This window comes from Corvus hawaiiensis, chromosome 3 (genome assembly GCF_020740725.1).
Source record: "Corvus hawaiiensis isolate bCorHaw1 chromosome 3, bCorHaw1.pri.cur, whole genome shotgun sequence".
Taxonomy (NCBI): domain Eukaryota; kingdom Metazoa; phylum Chordata; class Aves; order Passeriformes; family Corvidae; genus Corvus; species Corvus hawaiiensis.
This window is the reverse complement of record NC_063215.1, coordinates 2,714,089-2,738,201: the sequence shown is the minus strand read 5'-3', so window position 1 is coordinate 2,738,201 and position 24,113 is coordinate 2,714,089. Positions and strand designations below refer to the sequence as shown.

Sequence of the window (24,113 nt, the reverse complement as noted above, 5' to 3'; positions counted from 1 at the left end):
GAACATCAGTCACCCTAAAGCCCTCAGGTCCTTCAGGCACTTCCCTGTTCTATGTGAGCCACGGGCTGAGCCCAACCACTGCCAAAGACAAGACTACTGACATGGCAAAAGACTGATTAGGTGGGTGTTGTCCAACTTATGTCTGCAGAAATCCATTTCTCATACCTGCAAAGTGAAGAATCCCATACTCCTGTCCACCGGTTCCCAGCCCTGGCAATCAGGATGAATCCAAACATATGAGCAAGACACGTGGACCAATTGTCCCGATGCATCAAAACAAGCAGTCCATAAGAGTCATGGAAACCCAGAAGAGTTTGGGTTGGAAGGGATCTTAAAAACCATCTCATTACACCCCCTGCCATGGGCAGGGACACCTTCCACTATCTCAGGCTGCTCCAAGCCCCATCCAACCTGGCCTTGGACACTTCCAGGGATCCAGGGGCAGCCACAGCTTCTCTGGCCAACCTGTGGCCTCACCACCCTCACAGGGAACAATTTCTTTCCAACATCCCATCTTCAGTTTGAAGCCATTCTCCCTTGTCCTGTCACTCCAGGCTCTTGTAAATATTCCTCTCCATCTTTCCTGTAGGCTCCCTGTACCTACTGGAAGGCCTCAATGATGTCGCCCTGAAGATTCTCTTCTCCATGCTGAAAGAAATAAGCCACCCTCTGTTGATGGCCAATTTCTGATAATCCAAAGAAAAAAAGAGCAAGAAAAAGGTCTAAAACCAAAAACTGGTAGGACAGGATGAAAAACTCCATCATTTCTACAAGCAAACCAGGAAGGCCCAAGAGTGTGATTTGAGGGTGGAGATTGTCCTAGAATCAGACAATCCTGGAATGGTTTGCAAGAGACCTTAAAGATCATCTCATTCCAACCCCCTGCCATAGTGGCATCTCTCAATGCAGAGCTCCAAGTTTTTCAGGGATGGTGCCGATGAATTAACCTGAACACAGCTCTGAGGCAGCGGGTTGGAAAGGGAGGCTCATAAATCAACAGTGTAGGCCACTGCACTCGACAAATTCACAGGATTCCTTCTCCTGACTGGAATCAAGCCCCTCTTTTAAAATGATGGATTACCCCATCTGAAAGACTCAAAAGGATGGTGATGGAAAAATACTCCAGTGTTTAATTACACTGGGGGATGTGAAGCTGTTTCATTGCACAGTGGAACTTTCCAAACTTCAGCTCCCAGCTACTGGAGCTTGTCCTGGTTTATTGGGGTCAGGTTGTCAACCTCTCATGAGGTACCTGCATGTATTGTTTGATCACAGTGTTCATGGAATCGCAGAATCTCCTGAGCTGGATAGGATCATCCAGTCCAACCCCTGGCCCTGCACTGACACCCCAACAACCCCACCCTGTGCATCCCTGAGAGCGTTGTCCCTACGCTCCTGGAGCTCTGGCAGCCCTGGGGCCGTGCCCATTCCCTGGGGAGCTGCTCCAGTGCCCCAACACCCTCTGGGGGAAGAACCTTTCCCTGATATCCAACCTAACCCCCCCGACATGGTGTTATCTCTCTTCATCGTGTCTACTCCCAGCACTGGGGCAGTTTTCTGGGCTCTATATCCATTTTTTTGTCGCACTTTGAATCTCCAGCAATATTTCTGTAAGATCTCCAGGATGGCAACAGAGGAACTGCACAAAATGTTCTGATTTCCTGGCCCTGCAGGCAGAAAACTCCTGACTAAAGCCCTTTCCATAGAGGCAGAAGTTGCAATAACCACTTTGGGTTCAGTGGAAGACACTTATCCACAATAGTCCCTGGATCCCTCTTTGAGTTTCTTTTTCCCAGGATGGCATCACATTTTGGAGGTATCATCTGCAATTTTTTTGTTCCCAGATGCAGTAACAAGTGGCATAATTACGATGGCTGTTCAAATATTGAAATGAGTTACTTGTGTGCAGCGTTTCTGGGAAATGGGAGAAGGGATGAGGTTTACTGGAACTCTCTAAACATGCAAAATGTTTTCTGCACACAGTTTCCCACTTCTGTTTGCACAGATGTGGGTCGTGTCAGCACAAAACCTCTGCCAAGAAGGATAAATTAATTCCAAAGGTTTGGATAAGGCAAATAGGTAGAATGGTCCACTAGTGCCTCTGCACAACATCTCTTACCCCTTTTTTGCTCCCTTTTTCTAATCATAAAATATACTCAGTACTGTTGAAAAATGTAAAATCCCAGGTTCTGATGAAGGATAAAGGTCCTGGGTAGAAACAAAATCAAATAATTAAAATAAAATTAAATAAAATAAAATAAAGCAAAATAAAATGCAATTAAGTAAAGCAAACTAAAATGAAAATTAAAAATAAGATAAAATAAGATAAAATAAGGTAAAATAAGGTAAAATAAGGTAAAATAAAATAAAATTTAAAAATAAGATAAAATTTTAAAATAAAATAAGGAAAAGTAAAATAAACTAAAATAATAGAAATTTTGAAGATGCAAAGAAATACACTTTAATTGAAGAGACAAAAGAAATTACAGAATAAATTGTCATCATCAAAGTTGAAGAGAATTTTCCATTGTCTCCCGTGCCACTCTGTGGGAATTTTCCCAGCCCAGGCAGCTGTAAGGGAGGAGGGGCACTGTGAGTTGCGTGCTCCCATTCTCCCTCTCCGTCTCTTTCTCTGTCAATAAATGTCTGCAATCATATTCCTGAGCTCCAGTGTGATTTCAAGGTTCATCTCTTCCATGCAGCTCAAACACTAATTACCCCAGCTGTAATTAGTAAGATAATTAAATACTGGCTCACTCATCACTCTACCTTGTGTCGGGTCATGATTCTCCCAGAAGACCTTGAGCAGTTGCTCAAAGCTGATGTTTTGTGGCTCAAACACCACCCGGACAGCCTCGGTGTGCCCAGTTCTGCCTGCAAATTCAAAATAAAACCAGATTTTAGCAGTGACAATTAGCCAAGGTGCACTCAGGGTTTTGTCTCTAAGATTCCAAGCACAGTCCTTTGGTTTTGTTTCGTGTTTTCCTAAAAATATTTTGGTTTAGCGCCATTTATACTTGAGCTTTTTTGCACAATATTTTGTATTTCAGTCAACTCTAATAAATCTGTTTGTTCAGACAGGGCCATCGTGAAACAAACCATGCAGAGAGATGAGAAGGGAAGACAGTGCTGTTATTGCAGCAGTTTGTCAGCTTAAAGGAGAAAAAATTAATAATTCTAACAAATTTATAACTGAAAACTAGCAAAATATTTGAAATATTCTAAATAGAGCAATAAAATATGAAAACTTTTATGTCTAAGTTGTCTTGACTGGGTTTTGTTTCTGTGGCGATATGGACAATATAATTGATTAGAAAATAATTATCATATTATAAAATATCAATAATATTGATGATAAAAACAAATGCCAAGGGTGTGCTTACACAAGATCACACAAATAATTCCAAACTGTTTCGCAATGTCCATGAGGCTCAAAAGAGTCAAAGAGAGCCCGACTGAACTTTAAATTTTATGACAGCAGAAATACAAGGAAGATTAGCAGATGTTACAGCCCTTAAAAAACATTATTTCTATTTTTCTGTTACACTTTGGACAGAATTTTTTAATTTCTGATGTGTTTATGGCTCATAATATTATTGAAAGATCCAACTTCAGACAATATGAAGGATCTGGGCACATAATTCACTTAAATTTTAATTAATAATGAGATTGATGAGTGCTCAGACCTCTCAGGTGAAAGTCCCCTGCACAACGTGCATTTTATATTTTATATATATATTATATATTTTATAATTCAAAAATTAGACATTTCTGTCATCATTACATATTCATGAATGGGGAAAAAATCCCATCCTTCAATTAAATCATAAGAAGTAAATACCTAAAAAAAATACACTGGACAGCCAGATCTGCCTTTGGTGGGGATAAAATAAGTCCCTTGATCACATCAGGGAGGTTTTTATTTCGTTTACACCAGCACAAACTCCAGATTTGTTCCACTGATTTCAACAGAATCAGGGAATTTCATACAGGGTGAATCTGGCCCAGTAATGGGTCCTGAATGAGCTGTCACCAAACGAGAAAAATCAGAATGAGTAACTGAGGAGGGTTCAGTAGAGACATGAGGAGAAATCTGAATTTAAAAAAAAAGTAGAGAGCAATAAAAAGGATGCTGGGAAATATTAAAGAGCCATGATGGGGCAAAGTGTGACAGCATTTTATCAGCTAATGGGGCACCTGAAACAAAACCCGAATGAGGCACAGAGGGCTGGGCCAGCTGATAAAAGAGATTTGAAAGACTGGGATTAAATTTAGTCTGGAACGCAGATGAGTAAAAGAGGACACATCTGGGATATTTGTAGTCTAGACTGGATAAAATCAAATTGCTCCCTATCCCAATGTAACAAGGATCTGCTCAGTGGGATGAAAAGAGAATATCCAGGTTTCCTGGGAGTTGGAGTAAAGCCGGGTCCCCCCATCCTACAGGATGTCCACAACTGTGACCCAATTCCTCTCTGCCTTTTACAGTCCAGGGAAGCACCTCATTACCTGAAGCCAAATTCGGATGGTGGGAAGCAGGAAGGATCATCCATTCAGCAGAACAAAAATGCAAGTCAGAGATAACAGGCTTCATAATGAAGTGAAATGGTCTTTCTGTATTATGGCAAGAAATAACAGCCAGCTTAGGTCAGAGATGGAATTTATTCCAGATTTTGTAGTTTAATGTGGTCTATCAGCAAAAAATAATGAATTTGTTTGAGCCCAAGTTGGGACTTCGGTTGTTGCTGGAGACAAAAAAGGAGAGGGCACAGCCTGTGGTGTGTCCAGCTCCCTCAAACCAACATTGTATAACTAAAACGAGATTAAGGAGTGGCTTCTGACTTCAGTATTTTTATTTTTTGTAAGCCAAGATGAAGCTTATGAAAGGTTTTTATCACTCAGGAGCAAATTACTTGTCTAAGATTAACAGGTTTAGATCACAGGAGAGTTTCCTAAAGAACTTAAAAACAACAGAGGCTTTTCTTCCTGACTGAAGCAGCAATTACACCTTATCAACACTGCCTGCTCCTGCTAATCCAGAAGTTCAAAGGATCAGCCTTCTTTTTTTCCCAGAATAAGGAAATAATGGTGCTCCTCTGAGAACTATAGCCTGACCTCAAGGAAAATACCCTCAGATGTGTGGCTAAGAGACTGTTAGAATAGATTTAAAATCAATATTCACCCTCAGGGGAAAAGAAAGGAAGTAATGCTGCTGGTCCTACCAGATTCACCTCTCATTTTCCTCAAAGCCTTTCCACAATCCAGTGGATTTTCTTTCAGGATATACTGTGGCTATTCCTAATAACAATCTTGGCATTGGTGACTATTTGCATTAGGCTTGAGTCTGACAACAAAAACAGAATAATCCCGTTTCAGTTTGTGTTTCACACACTTGGTAAACCTAATGCCAAATGAACACAGCATCAACCCAGCTCACCACTCCTCTCTATGGTGGAAAAAAAAATTGAAACATTTCTAATCAAACCTTTTTTTGTAGGAGCTCTTAAAATGGAGAGGCAGCAATCACAGAGAAACAATAACCCCACTTGTTCTCCAAAAAGCTGTGTATCTTTAACGAGAAATTCAATAGCCTGACATTGAGGAGCTGCAAGGATTTCAAATGATCAGTGGGAGATGTGATTGTCTCAGTGACATCCAGCTCCTCACCCCAGTGCCTCCTTCAGAATTGCACCTGAATGTCCATTTATATCGTCAGAGAGTCACAGTGTCCTCAGTTCACCCACTGCTTTTAATCAGCTGATCTTTAATATCCCACAGCAAAAGTTTGAATGAGTATGAAGATTTCTAGAAGGCTCAATGTCTGGATCACGTTTTTTAAATAATTTATGGAATTATAAATATAATTCCATTTGCTGCTCCCTGTGCAAATAGAAAACCTTCCTTTATCAGAGCCATTATCAGATTTCCAGCGCTGGCACTTGGTTCCTTCAGCTCTGGAAGGAGCTTAACCATTGAAGAACCTCCCTACAGATGGGAAGACTTTATTACACCGAGGCAGAGAGGGCCGAGTGCCAAGAGCAGATTGTCTGTTTATCCTGGATCCATTTCCCACTTAGAAAACACGGCCGCTCCCGGAGGATTAACTCCGGCGAGCTCGTTCAGAGGGGATTCCAACCCTGGCAAAAACGTCCCTGCAAAGAGCAGGACAAAAAGACGTCTGAGTGACACCTTTTCAGTTCCTTTTCTTCCTAATAGCATTTAGATTCTCACCTTCTTAATCATGTCCCAGGTGAGTGCCCAAGCCGAGGGATTAGGGAAGAGAACTCATTTTTTTTAACTGGCTGGATCTAGGGAGTGTTTAATTATCTCCGGCAAAGTGGAGCAGCTTCCAAGGGCTGGCTGGAGAGCTCCTCACCTGGGAGCCTCCCAGCAGCCACGTGGGCTTCACCTCCACCTGGTCCTGCCTCGGGTGAATTAAATTCTACAGTGCCAAAATTCCCAAACTACTCCCTCCTGCCTTGATTCTGCAATAAAAAAGGACCTGGCTCTTTTGAGAAATAACATCCTGACTCGAGCAAATCACAGAATCACAGAATGATTTGGGTTGGAAGGGACCATAAAGATCATTTCACTGAATTTATTTGTACTCAGGCCTGTTTAACAGCTCTTCATTACAAGAATGGCCCAGAGTTTGAGGAACAACTTGTTTGAGGAACCATTACAGCTCCTGCTCTCCCAGTGTGTTCCACAAAGAGCAGATATGACTTTTCACATCTTTTCAAAGAGTTCTCAGAAAATAACTCCCTCTTTTCTCACCTCTTCCCTGAATCCCTGAACTGCCCCTGTGCTTGTCACACTGGCAACACAACCTCGCTGAGATCCCAGAATGGTTTGGGTGGGAAGAGACCTTAAAAAGCTCATCCAGTCCCACCCCCTGCCATGGGCAGGGACACCTTCCACTAGCCCAGGTTGCTCCAAGCCCCGTCCAACCTGGCCTTGGACACTTCCAGGGATCCAGGGGCAGCCACAGCTCCTCTGGGCACCCTGTGCCAGGACCATGATGCCAATGTGGAATGTAAAGAAACACAACCAAACTTCAGCACTCACTGATTTTGGAGATAAACCAATTTGTGCTAACCAAAGTCTAGACCCAAGTGAAAATGCAAAGTACAACCAACAAAAGTTGTGGGAAGGTCTTTTGAGCATCTTTCTCCAAACTAGCCTGGGAATTTTCATTAAGTCATGGTTATCACTACTGAAATTTCCAGCGCCTTCCTATTCTTTAAATAAACAAACCAAAGGTTCAGCACTAAAACACCGAGAGCCCATATTTTGGGTGCCCCTTTCCCTTTCCTTTTTGACCTTCAAATCAATGAGAATGAAAAGAATGGAAATAATCCCAGATCAAGAGATTTTTAAGAAGGGTCCATTAGACTATTTTTATTCAACTTCTTGCCTAAAACTGAGGGAATTTCATGGAACCGACCCATATTTTGTACTTCTACATTGGCACTAACTTGTGCCTATTTTTTTTTACCTTCTTCTTTGTATTTTAAACAACTTTAATGACTTTACCAGCACTGAACTAGGAGATAATGCTTCCTTTATTAACCACTGTGAATTTCTGCTTTAGAAAAAACGGTTCTTTAACTTCTCAGCGTGATCCACATTCTTTTATCCAGTTTTATCAAAACATGTCAATCCTCTCCAGCAAGAAGCCAATTTATCACTATGGGCAGGCCAGTCCTGCAGTTCTAAATCAAAATAAATTGTCCATAAATTCTAGAAACTTCCAGAAATTTTTGCCTGGACCACAGAAAATCAAGTATTTTCTAATACCTACAGAAAGTAGCTCATGCAGCAGCTATAGTGTGGTGCCTCTGAAGAGAAAATGTTATTAAATTTTATTTGTTTGGTTTATTAGAGGACAGGTGAATCACCCAGTAAATGAAAATTCATAAAGATAGGAAAATTTGCTGATAAAACAATGAACTGCTATTTCTGGTGCCTTCTAGAATCACTTTGCTTTTTACCCCATCAAAACAAAATTAAGAGAATAAAGTTGCCAGTAAAAAATGGGGTTGAACATGCTGTTATTGTTTTTTTTTTCACGGAAATTCTCATATTTTTCAGTAAACTACTTGAATGAAATTAAAGAAGATTGGCAGTTTTCACAAAAAATATTGGGGTTTTTTTGAAAAACGAAAGTGCTAAATGAACCTGTTTCTTACTTGCAAGTATTTAAAATTTATGTGGCAGAGCTGTAAAAATTTTCCCTGTTGTTTGCTAAAATCCTGTGTGCTCCTTAGCAGCAAAATGGGTTTGATAAACAGAATATTGATTGGTTTTGCTGAACAGAATATCTGGAAGCGAGACCACTGCTACAAAGCCTTTTTATTTGTAAAATGGCTGTACACTGAAGAGCCAATAAAAAGAGAAAAATAAATTACATAAACCTGTAGGAAGAAAAGGAAATAGCAAAACTTTCCTTGTTCACTGTACTTCTTACAGGTTATGTTTTTATAGGCTGAATGTCCACACTAAAAGCCCTTAAAAAGGGATTATTTTAGACTCCCTCTGGCCTGGTCCTGTGGTCAAAATGCTGTTCCCAGTTGGAATGTGCTCCTAGAAAAGATATTCTGATTTAATTTCAGCCAAGTGAAGGAAAAATGTTGAAGATGGGCTTATAATTAACAGCATGGTCCTATGGAATACAGGTCTTGTCAGCCAAACTCCATTTCATCCTCTCATGAAATTACAAGTCTGGCTGTAATAAATGTGCGATGTAATAGCATGGAACTTAGGCTTTATTAATGCATTTGACTTATTACTTCATGATTGATTAAAAAATTAACACTCCCCCATATCGATAGTGCACATGTTTAGTGGATTAAGAATTGTCTAAATGACATCTCTAAAAAAAAAAAAATGTCTGAAGGGAACAAGGCTTGAATGGCAGCATTTTTATCTGTCCTCTGCAGGGACTGCTACGAAGCCTGTTGCTCTTAAAACCCTTCATCAGGAGTTTGAAAGAAACATAAAGTCTCAATTTATAAATTCTGTGGAGAAGTCCAATGAGGAGCTGATGGGATGGTCTTACAAAGCCATTTCTTGCTGCGCTGGGGCCACTCAATCAAAAATGTATTAAAGAAGTCAGAGGTAAAATCTCTGCTGAAGGGAAAAAGGGACACACGTGGTACCTGCAAATGGGGAACAACCTTTGAGGGAAGGGCAAGGCTGGAAATAAACATGGAATTTCATTGCAATACTGCAATAAAAGGAAATAGGGGCTGAATTGGGATGTCTAAGGGGAAAGGGGTTGTAGGAACAGCTCTGGTGAGATCAACCATGGCACTAAGAAATCCCAAAAAGTCGTTTCAGTGACAGCCACCAAGTGCCAGATGAATTTACCCTTTCCAAAAGAAACCCCTGGAGGTTTTTAACTCAAGGAGATGAGCATGGCCTCAGGAAGGGGATGCAAATGGTGTCACTGAGAAAGCAATGGAAAGGCAGATCAAGAGTGGTAGGGATGGAAACCAGGGAATTCTGAATGGAAAACGGCTTTTAGATATGGATATGGAAAGTGGTCACTGCTCAGTTGCACCATGGTATCTTGGGGAAGTCCTCTAAACCCGTGTCCCATAAACCACTTCTTCATTTCCTGACTTTTTCAAATGAGATCAGATTTCCTTCTGGGAGAGACACTCCCATCAAATATCAGCGAAACTTAAAGGAAAAAGTGATACGTCTTGCTAAAACAGTAACTCGGTGAAACATACTGATCTATAATATAAAAATGTCAAATTAAGTAATGCAGGGAGCCTTAAAGGCTGGGAATATATCAGTGACTTTTTCCTTTGTTCATTTGGCTTTAATGAAGCTTTCCTATGCCAAACTCATCTGTACAAAGAGTTGGGTCTTTTGAGTTATCTTCTTTTCATCATGGTTGATGAGGAAGATTCTGACCCAACTCCAAGTTCTATATCATTTTTTATAGTAGAGTTAAAATATTTTAGCTTCGGAGTTGGGAATAGAAAAACTCCATATTCTCACATCAAAAAAATTCTCATTTAAAGCCCAAATTTAACCCGTAATTGACACATCCGATGGATGGAGCCTTTACATTCCAATAAATTGCATTTCCTGACAAATGGGTTATGCAAAGGTAGTCCCTGGAAGCTGGATGGGGCTTGGAGCCCAGAGGAGCTGTGGCTGCCCCTGGATCCCTGGAAGTGTCCAAGGCCAGGCTGGACAGGGCTTGGAGCAACCTGGGCTAGTGGAAGGTGTCCCTGCCCATGGCAGGGGGTGTAATGGGATGAGCTTTAAGGTCCCTTCCAACCCAAACCATTCTATGATTCTATGCTTAAAATGATCACATTCCAGGAAAGATTTAGTGACCAACAGTTTTAGATTCTGTGTTTGGTTAGAATTCAGTCTTGAACTGCTCAGCTTAGGTTTCTGCTGGATATTTTGAGCTGAATGAATTCTTTCCTCAGAGGAAATAATGGAATCTCAGAATGGTTTGGGTGGGAAGAGACCTTAAACTCATCCCGTTCCACCCCCAGCCATGGGCAGGGACACCTTCCACTAGCCCAGGTTGCTCCAAGCCCCATCCAACCAGGCCTTGGACACTTCCAGAGATCCAGGGGCAGCCACAGCTTCTCTGGGCACCCTGGGCCAGGGCCTCCCCACCCTCACAGCCAACAATTCCTTCCCAATATCCCATCTAACCCTTCCTCAATAGCCCAGATATTGAGTTTTACCCATTTGCCTCAACTGTGACTCATTCTGAAGAAAGCAAATGGAAAACAAGAATTCCCCGTTGGATGGAAAGGGAGTGATATTCCAGGACACAGCAGGCTCAGAAGACCCAAATCTTCAGAAAAGAATTTTAAGAGATGATTTATTGCCAAAAATGGGTGTAATGTCCCAAACCAAAGCAATATTGGGCGTCTGCTCTGGTACAGAAAAAGCTTAGATGGAAAAATGAACAATAAATACATAAACAATATACCTGGATTTAGAAACACAGATTCAATCTATAAAGGGAATTGGTTTAATGTCAATATAATGGAAAATATGATTGATTTTTTTTTGCTTAAAAGTTTACAGCTTTCAGCTGCAAAGCCTCTGTGCCACTGTTATGCAACACAAAGAATTTCCTTAAATAAATGGGCATAATGCAAAGCAAAGAATAATAGGGATGTGAGGAATATGTCATGCACTGAGAAGAGCTTTGAAAAGGGATAACTGGAGGTAAATATAATACCTGGGGACATCTATTAATAGCCAGCTGGAGAGTTGGAAAATATTAACTAATCTGGAATTTAAAAGAAAAAACAAGAAATGAGAGTAAGATATTCTAATATTTACTATTTTCTGTTAGAATAACAAAAATTGTAGTTTTCTCCTTGTCTCTCTAGAGTGAATCTAGTAAGAGGTTACTACTAGGAGGAGATCTCTGAATAAAAGGCTTGGTTTCTGAAATAGGACAATTCTGACTCTTTGTGAAGCTGGAAATCAAAGAGCTTAGAAAAAAATGTGCAGATTTTAATACCTGAGAACTGTAGACCAGAAGACCAAAAAATAAGAATAAATTTCTGTATTTGTACTCTGAAAGCTCCTCTTTCATAGCTAGTTTTTATTAAACTACTCTGACAGTTCTATTATAAACAGAAATAAGATTGGGATCATTGTTTCCCTCCTGATCTCCCCAAAACAAATCTGCACAAAACAGTAGAGGCAACCTGGCTTCACCATGCAGCATCAGAGTGCAAGGAGAAGGCAACAGAGCAAAGTTTGTCATGGCAAACAGACACTTAGAGGGCAAAAAGAGAGCTGGGATGAAAATTCAGAATTAATTTGTCCTAGACAAACACTTCCAAGTCCACCAAAATTAGTAAAAGATTTCTAGAAAATTCTAAAAATGCCCAAGCAACTATTTGCTGAACAAGTCTTTAGCAGAAACTATTAAAGAGATTCAAAAGAGAAATTTTTGACAATTTATATACCTAGAACAGCTATAAAACATAATTAATTAAAATTATATTTAATCATTTCATTTACAGTACTTTCCCTCAAACAGCTTTAGAAATCCTGCTATTTCCTTTAATTATAAATTACAGCCATTGCCCTTCTTCAAGTGATATTCCTGCAAGGTTGTTGAGGGAGTGGCCTAAAAATTTACCCTGTAGAGATATTAAAAATTGCAGTAAGGTCAGAAACTAGGAAATCAGGAAGGTACAGCCTTGGGTGCATGGTACAAATGTCTGCAAAGAGCAACAAGGAAGAGTTCAAATCACAAAAGGTGACAAAATTGGTTGTCTGGTTGTTAAAAAGATGTTTAAAACCCTGAAAACTCTGGTAATCAAATGAGTTTGGAGGCAGAAAATCATCGTGGGAATTCATTTTCACTCCAGCTCCTTGACTGAAACTTTATTTTTCCCAACCATCCTCATGAAGGTCCCTGCAGGGAAAAGAATTTTGTTCTACTACTGGCATCATCAGAGGCTCCATTCCAGAATATCCCATTTTTGATTATGGAGAGAGGAATTCCTCATTCCTGGAATCTGAGCACAAGCCTCACTTAGTGATGAGAAGAATTGTCTTAAGGACTTGTGAAAAATACCCTCCACAAAGCCCATTAACCACAGAACCAGCTCAAACACCACTTGAGAGACTTTTACAGCTGCACGACCCAGGTCTGACACCAGGTTTAAAAAACAAAGCTGAGTAGATCAATCATTGACCTTTAATAAATCTTTACAGATATTTTTCCTTTTTTTTGTGGCCAACTTTTTAGACATTATTAATTCTCAGTTTTAATGAATGGCTGCACCAAAGCTTAACCTCGAGAAGTCACGTAAAATGAATTATTACCATGATTAATTATGCTGGGATAAGTGAATAAGAGCAGTTTTTATTTCAGCCACTAATACAATTAAATAAAATTAATTCCAGTAAACAGTGTGGTGCTACTTACACAAAACAAAAACTATTTTTGCTGGTTTTCTTTTGCTGAAAAGTAAATATTATCATTCACATTAGACCAGTAAAACCATTAACTTCCAGTTTAAGCCTAATGAACATTCACTGTATTTGATAATCCATTATTTCTGTTCAACCAGCCCCAAATCAAGAGTTTTCAACTACAGGTCACTTGTATCCTTTTTCTATTCCCATTTAAAGGGGATCATTTCAGAAAAGCAAAGAAGGGATTTTTAATTCAAGTGAAACCAGTATTCCTTGGTATTTATTCATCCAAAAAGGAATGACCAATTTGGATGCCCAAGAGTATTTAGAAGACAATGAGAAAAAGCTATTGTTAATTTATTTAAAAAAAAAACAAAACTCAGGGAATTAATATATGCAAATAATGTGGATCACTGTGCTCTCATTTAGGGTCATTGTACATCCCTAATCCTTGGAGAACTGTTGGAATTTAGGTACATCAACTGTGGCAAAAGGAGGGGCGCAAATTTCCTTTCTCAGAGCTACTATTCCTTGGAGATTTTTTTTTTCTCATATTGAAATGAGCTCTGGTTTTGTTGCACAGGAAGATCCTGTGGCCAAAAGCTGAGGTTACATAAATCCGACCTGGAATAAAATGCAGTTTTGTAACACTGAGGGGAGAAATGCTTGACATTATTTATCTTCTTAGGATATCATGGAATCACTGAAGGGTTTGGGTGGGAAGGGAAAATGAAGACTATATCGTTCCAACCCCCTGCCATGGGCAGGGATGCCTTCCACTATCCCAGGTTGCTCCAAGCCCTGTCCAACCTGGCCTTGGGCACTGCCAGGGATCATGGGGCAGCCACAGCTTCTCTGGGCACCCTGGGCCAGGGCCTCCCCACCCTCACAGCCAACAATTCCTTCCCAATATCCCATCCATCCCTGCCCTCTGGCAGTGGGCAGCCATTCTCTGTGTCCTGTCCCTCCATCCCTTGTCCCAAGTCCCTCTCCAGGTCTCCTGGAGCCCCTTTAGGCCCTGGAAGGGGCTCTGAGGTCTCCTTGGATCCTTCTCTTCTCCAGGTGAACACCCCCAGCTCTCCCAGCCTGGCTCCAGAGCAGAGGGGCTCCAGCCCTTGGAGCATCTCCATGGCCTCCTCTGGACTCACTCCAGCAGCTCCACATTTTCTTTCCTCAGCAGTGATAGACAGCCCAGCAAGTGACAATGGCCATATCCCACAACATGGAAGGTTCCAACTCAACATTTCAAGAACCTCTGTCACCAGAAGACCAATCAATCTGTAACCTCCATCTTGGAGCTCTTTCTGACTTGGCTTGACACAGCCCCTGATGGCCTGACTGAGTGTTAAAGATGGTCCTGCTTCCCACGAGAGCTTGGAGTAAAGACCTCCAACCAACATTTCCATGATTCTACACCTTGACTCTAATCATGGTCACAAATCACAGCTCGTTCTTGTCATTCTCCATTTTAAATCAGGGATTTATTTTAGGTGAATCAGACCAGTGTGAACATGCCAAGAAACTCTGGCATCTTAATTACCTTTAGCAGAATTTAGGACTGACTTGACTTGGAAATACACAGGAGTGGGAGCTGTCCCAGGTACTGGGATTAGATCTCTTCAACGTTCCCAGGCACTGGGATTAGAACTCTTCAACTGTAAATTGTGGGAATGATCACTCCAGAGTATTGGGTCGTTATTGGATTGTCCTGTAAAAGCCTCTCTCCCTACACACGTAGTGTCCAAGGACAGGTTGGACGGGGCTTGGAGCAGTCTGGGATAGTGGGAGATGTCCCTGCCCATGGCACAGGGTGGAATGAGATGGGCTTTAAGGTCCCTTCCCACCCAAAGCATTCTGGGATTCTGTCATTCTATCCAATGAATTTTTTATTCCATGGTTCCATGTATAAATTTGCATGGAAGTAATTCCTGAGTTGGGAAACAAGCTAGGACAAACCTGAACCCTCCCCACAAATGGGGTTTAAGCATGTGAGGGAGGGCCCCCCTATATTATGGGTCATACAAGACCTCTCACACACTCCTTCAGCACCCAGAACAGTTCTAGGATCAGAAATGGATGTGTGCAAATAATCATAACAAATTAACCTCTCTTCTATTTCATCTCTTCCTAAGTCTTCCAGAAGTCCCAACTCCTCTATGGCCTGGCCCAGCTGTTACCAGTCACATGACAGACTCTCCTTTATAAATCTTGTATATCAAATGCAGAAATAAAAATAATTTTAAAAAACCCCACCAACTTGCATTTAGCAAGCTTATAATAAAAATTAAAAGATACTAATAAATACTGTGCTTATAAGCTGGTCTAAATCTATCCAAAATGCCCCGCAGTGAAGTCTTACATCAGTTATTATTGAAACATTAAATGCTTTTCTTCCAGGCTTCCAGCAATCAATTTAACTTTCAGTCATCTTGTCCCCATATGTGCTGCTCCTGTTGATGAAATGGCTATTAATAAAGGAATAGATGGCTATGAATTAAAGCAAGCTCTACTTAATCACATTAATCCAGAGTATGTTAAAGGCTTCAATTTTCTAAATAATTTTGGGCTTAATGCCTCTGAGATGGGCAGACTGCTCTATTGATGCAGCATCTGGTCCAATTTAAGCTGCATTGTGAAGGAGGAATTGTTAGGCCCTTGCAAAAATAAGGAAGACTGACAGTTTTAGGGATGCAACCAAAACTGCTACAGCTGAGACAAAAGATCCTGCAAGATATTGAAAAAGGGCCCACGACAATTAAACGGCAGCCCCTGCTCTGCAAATGCAGCTCCAGTGCTCAGTGAATTGTGTATGATTAACTTACTCCTCCTGATGGGATGAGCACTCCACACACTTCACCAGCGCCGTATTTTCCAGTCATTGAACATCCAACAGCTGCTGCTGTGAAATATGTTCACTTACCCATTACATTGGGATACCAATTAGGGAGGAATTATTTCAAAGGGAATGGCACCACCACCACTATCCTTGCAAAAGCAGAAATTTCTGGCTTTGGGATGTTTTTCCCCCTCTCCAAGTGTATTTTCTTTTTTTATTAGGATTTTGGTTCTGTAAATGGAGGAATTTTACAATGAAATAAGATTTGCCTTGGCTTGTAGCACTGAAATGCTGCTGCATTCAACTCAGATACAAAAAGAAGTATTTTAAATACTTCTAGGGGGAATAAAAACCTTCACTGGAGAACTGGTTAGAGAATGACTTAAAACCCGATCTTCATAGAAGGTTGTCAAAGAGGGAGACAACATGGTACAGCCCATCTACATTTTAATATTAAAAATATTATTACCTTTGCTATTAAACTTTTATTATATTTAATATTAAAATCACAAAAGCTTTAGGGGCAGATATTTTGTCAGTAACTTGATTAGAAATGAAAAGTAACTCCAATGAATTTAGTGAATTTTCACTCCATACGTAAGGACGGGATGAAGCCACAAAGTCACGTCCTGCAGAGCTGTAAAGACCTGTCTGAAACCTTATTTCAATTAAAATTTATGCTTTAATTAAATATACAGAGCAGTTTGGGGGGCAGACATTGTATGTAGCTTGTAATAGTAAATATTGCAAAATTTGGGCGATTATAAAGTGCCCAAAGAAGATTTTATATGACACTGGAGCATCTACTTCATCTTACAGGAGTCAGACCTTTAAAACAGAGATTTAAATGATGCCAAATATTCAGATACATAGGTCCTCTTCAGCTGAATAAAACAATTTAGATGTACAAATACCAAAATTTATCAGTTAAAATTCTCTATGACTCCAGGAGATAAAACACAACTTCAGATTTTCCCTTGCTGCCTGTGCTTTCCTCCAGCTTTCAGTCCCAGAAAAATCCATATATCCATGGATTTCAAAGCCCCTTAGAAGATAAGATAAACTTTCTCCATTTTCTGTGAGTGACGACAATGGGCAGGAAGAGCTGAAGGTCACCCCAGTGAGCCTTGGAGCCAGGAATGAAAGGGAATGAGCTGAGTCTCCAGGCACCAGCCTGGCTGCCCCTGCTCCTCCTCCCATCCTGCTCCAAAGAGCTGCCAGGCAAATTCCAGCATGGAACTACTGCCGAGGATAATGAGAGGCAGGAACAGCAAAGGGAAGGAAAACAGATCCCAACCCATCCCCTGAGACAGCTGTGCCACCCCTCTGAATGGAATGGGAATGTCTTCCACTGCAGCCAGGGAGAAGTTCCATTCCTAGGAGGGGTTTCAAAAGGGGTTTTATGACCAGCAGGGGAGGGGGGATTCTGCCCCTCTGCCCTACTCAGGTGGCAACTGCAGAGCTGCTCCAGCCCTGGGGCCAACATCAGAAGGACGTGGAGCTGCTGGAGCGAGTGCAGAGGAGGCCACGGAGATGCTCCAAGGGCTGGAGCCCCTCTGCTCTGGAGCCAGGCTGGGAGAGCTGGGGGTGTTCACCTGGAGAAGAGAAGGATCCAGAGAGACCTCAGAGCCCCTTCCAGTGCCTAAAGGGGCTCCAGGAGACCTGGAGAGGGACTTGGGACAAGGCATGGAGGGACAGGACACAGGGAATGGCTTCCCAGTGCCAGAGGGCAGGGATAGATGGGATATTGGGAAGGAATTGTTTCCTGTGAGGGTGGAGAGGCCCTGGCCCAGGGTGCCCAGAGAAGCTGTGGCTGCCCCTGGATCCCTGGAAGTGTCCAAGGCCAGGCTGGAAAGGGTTTGGAGCAGCCTGGGCTAGTGGAAGGTGTCCCTGCCCATGGCAGGGGGTGGGACTGGATGAGCTTTGAGGTCCCTTCCCACCCAAACCATTCTGGGATCCCAACGAGGTTGTGTTGCCAGTTTGACAAGCACAGGGGCCGTTCAGGGATTCCAGGAAGAGGTGAGAAAAGAGGGAGTTATTTTCTGAGAACTCTTTGAAAAGATGTGAAAAGTCATATCTGCTCTTTGTGGAACACACCGGGAGAGCAGGAGCTGTAATGGACAAGTTGTTCCTCAAACTCTGGGCCATTCTTGTAATGAAGAGCTGTTAAACAGGCCTGAATACAAATAAATAACCACTTGTCGTGCCAGTGATTTAAAAAGAACTCATTTCTAGGTGTAATTCTATGGCAACAGCTTTTGTAAGGCACTCTTTGACACTGCAGCAGAGCTCCTGTTTAACAATTCAAATGCAGAAAAGATGGGAATAAAGGAGGCAAAATGCAACTCAGTGAGGTCCCTGCTCGCAGCTCAATCGTTTCGATGAATTCTGCCCTCACATGTTATATGAACATCTCATGTGCAGACAAATTCTATTTCATGGGAACAATGGGTGTGCATGGAGAAAAGTCTATTATCATGTGGAAAATAAAGGAATTAGAGGAGAATCAGAGGCGATAAATAGATGACTATGCAGGGAGACACTTGGCTTTCCACTCAGTTGGTCTGCAGGATTTGCTTTCCGTAACTGCTGTGACACTGCTTATTCCTGCACTTTGGTGGATCAAAACTGCCTGGCAGAAAAGCAGGAGCAACCAATGCAGTTCTGCTGCAAAGCTGTGCCATTTTTAATTCATTATTTTGTTTTCCAGAGCTGCCTGAAATAGTCATCCCTCAAGCAGGCCATAGAAATGATTCTCTTTATTATGCAAAGTTCCATAAATCCCAACTGCTGTATGAAAGATGCTGCTAATCTTCAGAGGCTTAGGGTTGGACTGTGTGGATTTTTGGGGAAGACTTGGAAAAGTACTTTGCTCTTCCTAGTTAATTAGATCTGGAACAGTGGGAGCTGGTAGCAAAATATTGCCCAGCCTTGGTGTGACAGCCCTTGGTTCAAACAGCTGCCCAGGGAGTTTGGAGCCTGGATCCCAAAGGAGTCTCAGAATAAGAGACAATTCTATTGAAAGCCTCCTAACTCCAGGTTTAGAGGGAATGTTCAGGAAGCACATTCCCTACATGTCCTGGTAAAGCCAGGCCACTGCTGAGACACAAATGTGAGATTATAAAATTATAAAATCATCAGGGTTGGAAAAGCCCCTCTGAGATCACTGAGTTCAATCATTCCCCAGCACTGCCAAGGCCACCACTGATCCACGTTCCCAAGTGCCACATCCACACGGCTTTTAAATCCCTCCAGGAATGGGGACTCCACCACTGCCCTGGGAAACACATTCCAATGTCTGACCACCCTTCCCATGAAGAATTTTTCCTAATATTCATCCTGAACCTCCCCTGGCACAGCTTGAGGCCATTTCCTCTCATCCTGTCCCTGTTCCCTGTGAGCAGAGCCCGACCCCCCCGGCTGCCCCCTCCTGTCAGGGAGTTGTGCAGAGCCACAAGGTCCCCCCTGAGCCTCCTTTTCTCCAGGCTGAGCCCCTTTCCCAGCTCCCTCAGCCTCTCCTGGTGCTCCAGCCCCTTCCCCAGCTCCGGTCCCTTCCCTGGACACCAGGAGCCAGGTGGGAAGGTTTTTTTCTTCTACTGCCTGGGGTAATCTTGGCAGGGAGAAGAAGAAGAGACAGAAAGGAAAGGTCTTGGAATTCATTCCCAGGGTTAACATCTGGGCTGGTGCACCTTGCAGCAGCTTCATGCCAGGTACACTGTGGGAAGCCAAATCTCTGCTTCTCCCTGCGCAAGAATCTCATCTTGTTTGCTTCTGTTTCCACATTTTGGATTATTTGGATTATTTGGATTATTTGGATATGGATTCCATTTTCTCCTTTGGATTAAGCACTTCTGCACATTCAGAAGAAGAAGGTCCCCTCTCCACCCAAAAAAATGACCTACTTAATGCAAACTGGATCCTCCTTTCTTTGTGCTTTCCAGCCTAAATTCAGCTCAGACTAAAGACCAGATCCCAGCCTATACTTTTCCATTTAATTTTAGCTTCACCTAAGGACTTCTGACCAGCTCACAAAGGCAGCTGGGACACGAGGGAAGAGCTCATTACACATTGCTCCTGTCTTTGAACACCTTTGAACACCTGCAGAAGGGCTGAGCTGGCCCCGAACACAGAGCAACAAGGCAGGAGAGAAAATGAAACCATTTGTTAAAACAAAATAAATGAAGCGGTGAAAAATAATGGTCCCATCTGCACCTACCACTGGTTCAGGGTCAGTTCTGCTGGAGCCAAAAATTCAAAGGAGAAGGATGGAATAGAAACCTGACCACCTCCCTCACCATACCCATTCAGAAAACAATAATAGCAATAATTTCAATATTTAGCACTCTTGCAATGCTTTTTACCTTCAAACATTGCAGAAACAGGGCAGGATCAGTGAGAGCAGAACTTCTTTTACCAAGGCTTGTTTGCTCCTTGGTAGCCACATTTTTATCTTATCATCATATTAACAGGCTGAGAGAAATTTCTTCCTGATGTAAAGCCATTAACATCAGCAGAATTATGTCTAGGATCAGTTTGACCCAATTTATTACTTTTTTAGCAGATGATAAGAGTGCTATAATGGTGTTCCATTTGACTTGGAACAAAGAATTTTCACAGCATTCAGCACAGGGAATGGCATGATTAAACCCTGGGTCCTTTTCAAAAAAATCTAAACCATTATAACAACAACAACAACAACAACAAAAAAAAAAAAAAAAGAAGTGGGGGGAAATAAAAAAGGGAAAAAAAGTAAGCAAACAATGTGTAATTATGCCAGTCGATGATAATTCAAACTTTCAGTTTAGCCCGTGGTACCTGTCACCTCTCAGGATGAATAAAGCAAATTTTGGCCAGAATAAATCAGGATCTCCTTAATCCCAAGTCATGGATCACCTTTTTGCTTTCTACAACTCCCTGACAGGAGGGTGCAGGGAGGTGGTGTCAGACTCTTCTCCCAGATCACAAATCACTGCATGAGACAAAACGGCCTCAAGCTGCCTCAGGGGAGCTTTAGGTTGGATATTAGGAACAATTTCTTCATGGAAAGGGTTGTCACACACTGGCTCAGGCTGCCCACAGCAGGGGTGGAGTGAGCACCCCTGGAAGTGTCCAAACAACGTGTGGATGTGGCACCTGGGGACATGGTTTGGTGGTGACCATGGTGGTGCTGGTTGATGGTTGGACTCGATGATCTCAGAGTTTTTTGTGAATTTCCCAGCTTTCCCAACTTTACTGATTCCATGAATGGAGGCCATGAAGTACCAGCAACAGGGATGCAGCTTGACTTTTCCTGGCTGACAAGATCCCTGAGGAGAAGGACCATCCTCATCCATGTCATGGTCCAGTTAAACCCCAGTAACAACCTGGGAACCCAAGGACAGCAGAATTAAAGCTGCTTTCCACTCCCTTCCTCTCTACTCCAGCCTAGGCAGTGACATCTCTGTACACATTGAGATCATGGCTTTTCATATTAATTAAAATTCTCCTAAGCTTTGATTTCTCCAACTGTCTGCACAATCTGCTGTCTTTTCTCTTAGTCTAACACAACAATTTGGGAGTAAAGGAACTTCTTTTATTCTCTATTTTCCTCACCAAAGTCCCAGTCCACGCCAAGTCCAGCATTCAGAACATCAAACCCACTTTTTTAGCATTTTTGTTCTGCTGCTGCACTCTTTTAGCAGAAAGCAAAGCTTTCCTAGACTTTATGGAAATGTGACATTAGGAGAGAATCACTCGAAGGCATTTCAGCTACAATTAACATTCTTCACTCCTCAGAAAGAAAATATAAACAGTTTCTAATTCAATTGCTTGACTGAGGAAACACTGGATTAAACCAAGAGGGGAAGGAGCAGACAAAAAACTCCAGTTGGACAAATGCTGGGATTGGGGTTTGTTTTCCCAGGAACATTTGATGTGTGTGGATGCACTATGGGCACGTGTGGAACACAGACACTGTCACTGCCACGATGCTTTTCTGGGTTCAGTAACAGGAACAGAAATGTCTCCAGGCAGAGAAACCTCATGATTCCTTCTTGATTCTTCCCAGCCAGAGCATTCCCAGGATCCACAGGTTTAAAAGGGATGGCTGGGAATGTCAATACAGACAACGTGCCTCAGAAGGATTGAAAACAAGAGCAGTGCAGAGCAAGGAGGGCACTGAGCTACTCAGTGCAAAATATTTCCTGCTGAGTACAAGTCTAGGAGCAGTCCTGGCTATGTAGAATCATGGGATTAGAATGGTTTGGGTCGGAAGGGACCATTAAAGTCCCACCCTCCTACCATGGGTAGGGACATTTTTCACCATCCCAGGTTGCTCCAAACCCCATCCAACCCGGCCTTAGACACTGCCAGGGATGAGGCAGCCACAGCCTCTCTGGGAATTCCATCTCAGCCTCTCACCACTCTCACAGGGAAGAATTTCTTCCCAATATCCCCTTTAAAGCTACTCTCTGTCAGTATAAATCCATTCCCCCTCGTCCTGTCCCTCCAGGCTCGTGTAAAAATTCCCTCTCTATCTTTCTTGTAGGCTCCCTTCAGGTAATTCTATGCATTCCTTCTGGTTTTTAACAAAGAAGCTGCTTTAGAAGCCAACCAGGACAATCCTTTTGCTGATTTTTGAGAGCTCCAAGTGGGCTCTATCCAAGGCAGGCAGCTTCTCCTCGTTTGGAATTACAGGTTTAAGGTCAGACACCCCGGACTGGTCACTTTGTCCACATCTCCAGGCTGAAGTGACCTCATCCATGTGGAAATCAGGTTTGCTCTGAGTACTGCAGGAACCAGATCACCTTAAGGTCCCCCCCTAATTCCAGGAACACAGTTTGGTAGACTCAGTAATTGGCTTTGTAGCTTATTTTTTTCTTTACAAGTGTCTCCAGAGCAAAACCAAAAAGTACAGAAAGTGCAAAAACTAAAAAAAGTAAGAAAATCCTGCTGGCCACCACCACAACAGTGAGCTTTTTGATAATGTCATTTTCACAAACACACCAAACTCTTTTAGTGCCTGTGGCCACAGTTCACGTCACCATTTTAATCCTGAGGAGATGAATAACAGCAACTGTTTGAACTATTGGGTAAGAAAAAACACCTCCTGACAGTAGCATTGTGTACAAGTGATATTTTCAGTCCTCCTATGGCAGATCTGTCATCTTTTTTCCCCAGTACCTCGTTTTTTTACCATTTCCCAGCTCACCTGTTGCTCTGAGCCCTACTGATGGTACAAAGGTACAGCACATCACTATGGAATACTCATGAATAAGGGAAGAATATCAGTAAAGCAAATTTTTCCTTACTCCTCAGAATAAATACTTAATTCCCAGACATGTTGATTTATAGCTGCCATGAATTAACCTTTAACAAAATATCCTTTAACAAGTTCTCTTTGAAACTTCCTGCACAGGTTCAGCACCAGAGTTAATGATCCCCCAATTTCCCCTCCTATTTGTGAATGCCAGGAATAAAATCGTATTAAAGAGGTGGATAAACAAATTAATACGGAAAAGGTCATCAGTGATGATTAAAGACTAAATCATTAATACCTGGAAGCTGAGAGGTAAATGAAGACAGAACTTGGTTTGGGTGGGAAGGGACCTTAAAGCTGATCCAGTTCCAAGCCCTGCCATGGGCTGGATGCCACTCCCTAGACCAGGTTGTTCCAAGCCCCATCCAGCCCAAGCCATGCCGAATTTTGCTGGAGTGGATTCTTAGATCAGCGGCATCCTTGGAGTAGAGCAGCACAGCAGATACATTCCAAAGAGTCCAACATCCTGCCTTTCTTTTATTCCTTCTCTGAGATTGTATATCCCAGAAATTGCCAGGAAGGCAGCTTCAATCAAAAGGGGATTTGGTTCCTGAGTGAAGGGCAAAATAAACCTTTGAGTGACCCAGTTATCCCAGCAATGGCCAAGGTATCCCATTAAACATCCTGAGGTCAGGGAAAGAGTGATCCACCCTCCTTCCTGCCCCCGTTGTAGGAGCAGCCAGCTCCCATACAGGAAGACACAATTTTTGGAAAGGATTTTGATGTAAATGAGCAAAAACCAGCAGGAGCCTCAGGTATCTTTTGTCAGAAGTATCTTGGCTTGTGGGTTATCCCTGGGGCTCTGCAGGCAAAGATCTTTGCCATGTGTTAAACAGAATTAACTGAGTCCTACAAACCAGTTAAGAGGGGGTTTGCACTCTATTATTGTGGGGAAGTAGCCCATGGATGGAAATGGTGGAATTTCTATTGCTCTGGGTATTCAAATTAAAATTGGATGAGTCTTTTCCATTGCTTACACCCAGGGCTTCCAGCTTGAGAGATACAAAGGGATGGAGTCAACCCTGCAACAGGTTTTGATGTTTCACC

At 42.2% G+C, this 24,113-nt stretch overlaps 1 protein-coding gene across 3 annotated transcripts in view; it reads right to left on the bottom strand.

Annotated features, from left to right (window-relative positions):
- MSRA (methionine sulfoxide reductase A) overlaps positions 1-24,113 on the bottom strand; it is a 237,953-nt gene that overhangs the window by 97,082 nt on the left and 116,758 nt on the right. For all 3 annotated transcript variants that reach the window (XM_048296828.1, XM_048296826.1, XM_048296827.1), the window contains exon 4: positions 2,770-2,874. In XM_048296828.1, the coding sequence (XP_048152785.1) occupies positions 2,770-2,874 (105 nt within the window). The remainder of the gene's footprint in view (positions 1-2,769; positions 2,875-24,113) is intronic.